This window comes from Metarhizium acridum (assembly GCF_019434415.1).
Source record: "Metarhizium acridum strain ARSEF 324 chromosome Unknown scaffold_234, whole genome shotgun sequence".
NCBI classification, from domain to species: domain Eukaryota; kingdom Fungi; phylum Ascomycota; class Sordariomycetes; order Hypocreales; family Clavicipitaceae; genus Metarhizium; species Metarhizium acridum.
The window spans coordinates 292,076-298,952 of NW_027094021.1; the positions used below are offsets into that span (position 1 = coordinate 292,076).

The 6,877-nt window shown below is 51.4% G+C and overlaps 2 protein-coding genes across 2 annotated transcripts; one reads left to right on the top strand and one right to left on the bottom strand.

Moving 5' to 3' along the window:
• The first annotated feature begins 572 nt into the window (after positions 1-572).
• On the top strand, positions 573-1,811 carry J3458_011677 (uncharacterized protein). The gene is made up of 2 exons (XM_007810916.2): positions 573-912; positions 1,288-1,811. The coding sequence occupies exons 1-2, from the start codon at positions 828-830 to the stop codon at positions 1,653-1,655; spliced, it is 453 nt and encodes a 150-aa protein (XP_007809107.1). The 5' UTR covers positions 573-827; the 3' UTR covers positions 1,656-1,811.
• Positions 1,812-2,171: 360 nt separating this feature from the next.
• SIW14_1 (tyrosine-protein phosphatase siw14) lies at positions 2,172-4,396 on the bottom strand. Its single transcript, XM_066119935.1, has 3 exons — positions 3,586-4,396; positions 3,349-3,520; positions 2,172-3,286 (listed from the first exon to the last, which is right to left on the bottom strand). Exons 1-3 carry the CDS (start codon positions 3,857-3,859, stop codon positions 2,791-2,793), a joined length of 942 nt encoding a protein of 313 aa, XP_065975053.1. The 5' UTR covers positions 3,860-4,396; the 3' UTR covers positions 2,172-2,790.
• Between the last annotated feature and the right edge of the window lie 2,481 nt (positions 4,397-6,877).

The following is a 6,877-nucleotide window of genomic DNA, read 5'->3' on the forward strand; positions in this document are numbered from 1 at the left end:
ACCGCACCGCATGCGCCGTCGTATGCAAAATTCACCGCCGACAGCACAAAATATGCGGTTGGTCATGGGGCGGGAGTCGCGGGACCGTGGGACCCAGGAGCTTTGCTGGTTCGACAGGGCATCTTGACGGTTAAGGCTGTGGTGTGCTTTGTGCCTGGCCCCAGAGCCTAGTTTTCCTAGCCCCGTTGAGAGTTGTTCCCTCCTCCTCCCTCTTTGTCTGCATGGAGCGGAGGCCCTGGTGCAGATGCGGAGCAAGGATCTAGAAGCCGCGGGCGGAATAACAGCTGAAGCACTCTATGGAGTAGAAGAAGTCTGGCAAGCTGGCAAGGCCGCGCAATAAATTGGTGCCGAGAAAGGAGTCAACTGGGTGCAACTGAGTGCAACGGCTCTAGAGTATTGGCCAAGGTACCAGGCGCGCAAACCCGATGGAAAACAGAGTGCGTGGTTATAGCTGCATGTTGCTTCCATGTTTCTGTTGTTCTCAGATTTCCATGCACAGGGCAGCCTCTGAGATTCTAAGATGCGTGGTCGGGGCTTAGTAATTCCGAGTGTGATGCGGCTCAACTGACAACCAAGAATCCGACTTTTTTGCGCCCATAAACGGAAGGCAGGCTGGGAGGAGTGTGCAACACCCTCTGCAACACCCACAGTTCACAGCCATCACCAACAACCACCTCGATTCATCATCTGCCGCATTGGCAGCAGCACATGGTGCATCGCTTACATATCCCAACCACTTGTGAGGCTCTGTCTTAAGGCCGAAGCTGTTCGTGCAGCCGTGCCAGGGTCGTCCGCGTCAGCACAAGACACCATCAATTGACCCCATCATGGCTGCGCAAGGCGATACACCCACGGTTCCAACCACGCCATCCCAGAGCAAATCGGTCGTGGCGCATCTGCAAGACTGGGGATGTAAGTTTTCTATTGTGGCCCTTTGCTCTCGCAAATCAATGTGTTCTCCTTCCATTGGGGGCAGGGGTTCATTCACTTTGACGTGTGGCGGCCTTGATGTCATCCTCACAGATCGTCCCCTTGTGCTCTTCACTCTGCACATCACCACGTCCCCAGTGTTCCCCTCTGTATAAGACCTCGATATGCAAGGAATTTTCGTCGAACGAGGTCCGATTCCTTCTCGTCGGCATTATCTCGTATTCCTGGCAGCAAATCCCACCACCTTGATGGGACTAGGAAAGAGTCATAGCTATATCACCACCAGGCAACCCTCTCGCCTCGTCCCGGATAATCTAGACGCAGAGTAACAACGGTTGACTAACTCATTCATCCTAGCATCTTCCCTTCCCCCTGCCCTCCTGGCAACCCTCGTCACAGCCCTCCACGCCCGTCCACTCCAGAAGCTGCCCCTGTTTCTTTTCACACCTCCTCTGCTCTTCTCGTCATACCTCAATCTGTCGGGATACCCAACTGGCAGCGCTGGCCTCACGGCCGCTTGGTCGGGCTTGTATGCGCTGCTCGCGCTGCGGAGGCGCCAGCCCTTCAGGAGCAAGTTTTCTGCAAGGGGTCTGGTGAGAGGAACGGCGATTGGGTTAGGGGCTGCGAACGCCGTCGCTGGCGGATGGGTGTACTTTGGCGGCGACTTTGCAAAGGATGAGGAGGAGAGGATTAGGAGGAACAGATGGGCGCCCAAAGATGACTAGGGCGGAAATGACGGACGCGGGTTAAGTTGTCTGTCGGACTGTTGTTGTTTGGGAAAGAGTGAATGTACAATATGGTGTAATATATAAACTCAAGATTTGACACCCATGCATCTTTTGTATTCTCGGGTTAAACACGAGTGTAATTTGAATGGAAAGCTTCAAGGCTTGCTGTGAATGAGAAACATCCACTCCAGGCCGTGATCCTGGCTCCCCATAGGGCATCCGCTTATGACGTATTCACCACTGACGTTTCAATTGTCCGCATCCCGTTCCGAAAGCAAAGCAAAGCAAAGCACCTGGACACATTCGCGCCATGTATATATATATTGTACACATGGCCATTCGGACGCGACACCGATCAACTACACCCAAGTCATTTGCCAGTTATTGTTACACTGTCAGCAACTTCAGGGTTTAAATCGCCAACAGAGCCATGATAAACACGGATGACTGGCATGAACAGATACATAATCACAAGTCGCTCCTCATCAGCGGCAGCAATCATCTATTGATGCTATCCATAATGATACATGCTTTCCTCATGAAGAGTATTGCATCCTGCCAACGCCAAGCACAAAAGAAAACTCAAACCAAAAACAAGTAGCCACTACACTCCTACACAACGCTGGGGTCAATTCTTTTTCCGGCTATGCCATCAAACAATTCCCTCTTCACCAACCCCAAGACACCTCTTTCTTTCCCAGAACGCCGCCTCAAGATTTTCTCAGCTCTTGATTTTCTCTAAGGCCCCCAACCTGGGTCATCAAATAATCTCGATGAAAAAAATGTCCAACAATGCGTCTGATTTGCTACAGTTCTCTTCGGTGGAAATCGAAAAAAAAAAAACCAAGGGCTAATGTCAAAAACAGGGCGGAGATACCGCCAATATGCGATGTACCATGGGTATTAACTGTAACGATTCTCTCTGTGAGGTCTAATATGATGTGGTAATGTGTATTCCGATTCATTGATCGGCGGGACGTTGAGCCTTGTTGATCTGCTCGGCTGGTACATAGAGGCAGGTGTCATCCATGACTCAGAGCGGCCGGGTGAAAATGTTGACCCGCATAGTTGTAGAGTAGGTTGGAGAATGTCGTTATGATTTACCATTTGGAGGTGGACTGAAGAGGTGGTCTCACACGACTGAGTCGTGAGGTCCTAAATGTATGTGAGACCCTGAAACCAGCCATACTACCATCACAAACGACGTAAAGAGAAGGCCTCGAAAAAAGGTCCGTACTTGTACTGGGCTGAATCTAGCGGGTTCCCCGTACAAGTCATACAGGCTCTGTAGTGGCCCGCAAGGAAATGCGCTGATATAGTCAACGTCGCATTCACGGACCTTGGGCTCAGCAAAGGCCTTGTACTCGTCGAGGACAGCACCCAACTGCCAACCCGAAAGTTTGCGGATTGCAGCCACGACACAACCAGTTCGATGTTTACCATGGTTGCAGTGGAGCATTAGAGGGTAATTTTTTTGATCCAGCACGAGCTCAAGAATAGACCTCATGGTGCTCATGGGAATAGCCTCTTTTTTGGTTCCCTTCATATTGAAGATGACTTGGCGAATACCATTGGTGGTTAAGAACGACTGCAAGTCATGATCTAGTTCGTCCTTCTTCACCAGGGTCCTGGGAGCATGTTAGTGCTGATAACTTGTACAGGTGTACAGGGCAACTGAAGGGCAACTTACACGACTGTTTTGAGCCCTAAACTTCCCAAAAAGTCGTAATCCTCGGGCTTTGGATAACTGCTTCGGTATACACCGGGGAAAACTACACCAAAATTGACCGGGCGGCCGTTTGATGCAGGTGCAAGGTAATCAGACGAGTCTGAGACGGAGATAGACGAGGACGTAGAGGTTGCTGCCGGAGAGTTGTTAATTGCCATGATTCAGCCGTTAACGGAGATGGCTGAAACCGCGACATACCTGAATTCTCGGAATGTCTACTTGAAGCGCTCGGAGGTGTGTCCTTGTCGCTGGAAACGAGACTGTGTGACTGAGAAGTCGTAGCCTGTGACTCATTGTTTATTATGTCATTGCGCTGACCCTCCTCCCTATCCTGAGTGGCTTCGATCAAGTCATCGTGAGCAGAGTTCCAGGAATTTACCCGGGATAAATATGCGGAGGCCATCTGGCTCTGGTACCCTTCGTCGGGCCTTTGATTGGCATTTATTATACGCGAGCTTCTCTTAAATGCCATGGCGTAGAGCGGGTAAAGCTCCACTGACGTTGGGAAACCTTTATATGACTCTCGACGCAAGCAGGGATTCGGACACTTGAGCACAGAGGCGTGTATAAGTTTTTGATTACCAGGTCTCGTCTTCTTGGTATGGATTGGTAGTAGGAGGGTGGGGACTGTCTCGTGTGGCAGTAAGAGAAGAGTCGTGGATAAAACGGAATATTGGAGAATTGGCGAGAGCGTCGGTTCGTTTCGGGGTTATAATCGAGTTGTTGAAGTCTGTAGAGAAAAAGGCGCAATGGACCATGGCGCGATGGAGCTGCCTACAGGTGCTCGCGAGCGTCAACACGAGGCGCCTTAACAAGGGCTAGACCTCATCCTGGAGGTAACAAGTTGGACGTGCGAAGCCATTTTGTCCCACACCACGAGAAAAGGTCGATTAAATACAAAGAAGAAAAAGAAGTTCACAGAGACGGTGCAGAACTCGGTCAGAGGGACAGGGCTAGGCACGATGAAGGGGGGAAAAAACGGAGGAGGAGGATGTGCTGAGGATGTGCGAGGCGAGGGTCGGGGGTGTCCAGTTCGAAGGCAGGTCCCAACTGCGGGATTGTTGGAGTGCAGGCAGACTTGGCAGGCAATCAAGGCAGGAATAGGCCAGGTACTTGCCGAGTAGACAGGCAAGACAGGGCGACGAGTACACCTGGCCAGTGAGAGTCAAGGTTGGCGCCGGCAATGTGGGGAAGGCCAGCTCTCAAGCCGGAAGGCAGGTACTCTGCCGCGTGAACGCAAGTGAGGAAGGAACATTTGACCCTTCCGGTGGGCTTGCCATTGTGGGCTACCCAGCAAGGAAGGCGCGCTAACTGAGCATGAATGGTTCGCTCTTGCTTCAGCAGCCATAGACGCGCTAGGCAACAAAGTGATCTGCTGGGATAAATTCTAAATGTTAGTCTTTGATGACTTCAATAGTGCACCATCGTCAAGCTAGTTTTATTGCTTACTGCTTTCAGTTGTGATTGATCAAGTTTTATCTCCGCCTGCTCTGTCTACCTCTGCCTACTCTCACGGCGTCGTGGCCTTGCGTCGCCTTGGTCAACTCGTCATACTGCACGTGTGACGTGCTGCTCGCGAAGCACAGGCCCGGTCTTGCAGCATTCGTCAGCCACGTTCCATGCTATCCGAAGCCAAGGGCAGATGGACTGGGCTGGAGTCAGTGAGCCCTCCTTTTTTAGTTCAATCGACAATCTACATAACTGCGCAGCCTAGTCCAGTCCATATTCACAGTGAGAACTGGTTGCAGTGCACTGGGAGGAGCAATGGGGCAGGAACACTGAGAGGACATGCAGACGGCTCTTTACAGACACCAGATCTAGCCTACCTGTGCCATTTCAGCACATTGACCACTGACATTGTGAGACAAGTATGGTTGTCCTGTCCCGAGGAATCTTGACGCGCTTCCGTCAAGGCCGAGCTACCAACACCAGCCATCGCCGATCCCTGCTCTGGCGCTTCGAGCCTCACGCGCTAATCACGAATGAGTTTAGCATACGGAGTATCTTTTACAATTTTGTCAGTTTACCGATGCACCTGGACAGGCGACAGCTTTTGTTGGTGCTAAAGCAGATTCAACAGAGAGATGTTCAGTGTTCAAGAAGAAGTCTCTGCAATGTCGGCATCCTCCCCAACGATGGGTACCCAAAAAATAGATCTTTGTACGGAGGAATATTTTCGACAAAAGGAATCCCCACCAATGTGCCTGGTACGAATGAGGGGCTTGAACAGAACAAAGAGAGACGAGACGATCGTTGACATCTCATGACAGAGCAAGGCTGCCAGCATTATTGTGGTGACGCAAGGGTTTCTCTGCAAATCAACGGCCTGTTCGGCTTGGTTAGTCGTGACACTACAATTTGAGCCAGTGCGGCAGCAGCCACTGCTGGTCTGACAAGCTCAGCATCGAGAGCCTTGCTGGTCGGGTCCAAGGCTGTGTTTTATTCGCCATATACTCAGTCTATCAACATGTAGGCATGTGTTATTGCGTTGCCATCGGCGTTACCGTTGGCCCGCCACGCAGAAAGGTTTGTTGTTCTTGGCTCTGATGAACTGTGTGGATGAGGGAAAAAAGGCCAAAGAGAGGGCTCTCGGATCTAAGTGTATGCATCTAATTGGTGCCACTTCTGCCCCTAGGGCCTCTAGTTGCCAGCTTCAAGCACTTAACGCGTAGGGATATCTCTGTCGTCCGAAGACCCACCCGGCTGATCAGTCGTGGACCCTGAATTTTGTCCGTTGTGCTGATCCATCAACCTCCAGGTTACATTTGTCTTGTGGGAAAGATTGCCGCCGCAGGGCGTCAGGACTGGGGAGCCACACAGCTTGACGCGTCACAGCTATTATTAGGCCTCGATTGTTCCAGCCGAGCGAGGATGGGAACTGCTGTTGGTGCCTTTATTTTTGCCACTCAACCAAGCAAAGCCTGGCACACCTGTTGATGTGGAACATAACTAGACCGACCAAATTGTTCCCTTGCCTGTCAAACTGCGAAAATTTCTTTTCCGCTCATACCGCCAATATGGACAGCATGCGTCAGTCCTTCCCGAGTCCTGGCTTCGTCAAGCCAAGACCGGTCATCTCGCAGAAGATTTCCCCGCACGGCAGGGGAGGAGGCAAGCGAATCAAACTACCTGGAGGTGCATGAAACCAGATCCCATTCGCCGTAAATCGTCAGATCAGATGCAAAAGATGCTGGGCGGGGGCATTGCCCATTTTCCTCTTGATGCTCTAATGGCACAGCAAAAGTGATATGGGAGTCGCCAATGGCACTGTGCAGGAGATCATAGCGGCAAGCGCACAAGGAATAGATGGCACCTGACGCTATTGGGCCATAAATCCGGCAGGCTCGGAGACGAAAATGTGCCTGCACGTTGCTGTGGTCTCGGGCAATAGTATCTACAGCCGTCGCAGATGTTGTCCCTGTACGTACTCCGTAGATTTGTGTAACTCATACGGACTGCATAGGCTGTTCAGAGACAGGTCGCGCGTCAT

What these genes read in the sequence shown, in the direction of transcription:
- J3458_011677 (XM_007810916.2), top strand. Translation starts at nt 828, where the DNA reads ATGGCTGCGCAAGGCGATACACCCACGGTTCCAACCACGCCATCCCAG. An exon ending in GCATCTGCAAGACTGGGGAT is followed by an intron (nt 913 to 1,287) that starts GTAAGTTTTCTA and finishes CATTCATCCTAG; the next exon opens with CATCTTCCCTTCCCCCTGCC.
- SIW14_1 (XM_066119935.1), bottom strand. Translation starts at nt 3,859, where the DNA reads ATGGCATTTAAGAGAAGCTCGCGTATAATAAATGCCAATCAAAGGCCC. An exon ending in TAGACATTCCGAGAATTCAG is followed by an intron (nt 3,521 to 3,585) that starts GTATGTCGCGGT and finishes ACTCTCCGGCAG; the next exon opens with CAACCTCTACGTCCTCGTCT. An exon ending in TTAGGGCTCAAAACAGTCGT is followed by an intron (nt 3,287 to 3,348) that starts GTAAGTTGCCCT and finishes ACATGCTCCCAG; the next exon opens with GACCCTGGTGAAGAAGGACG.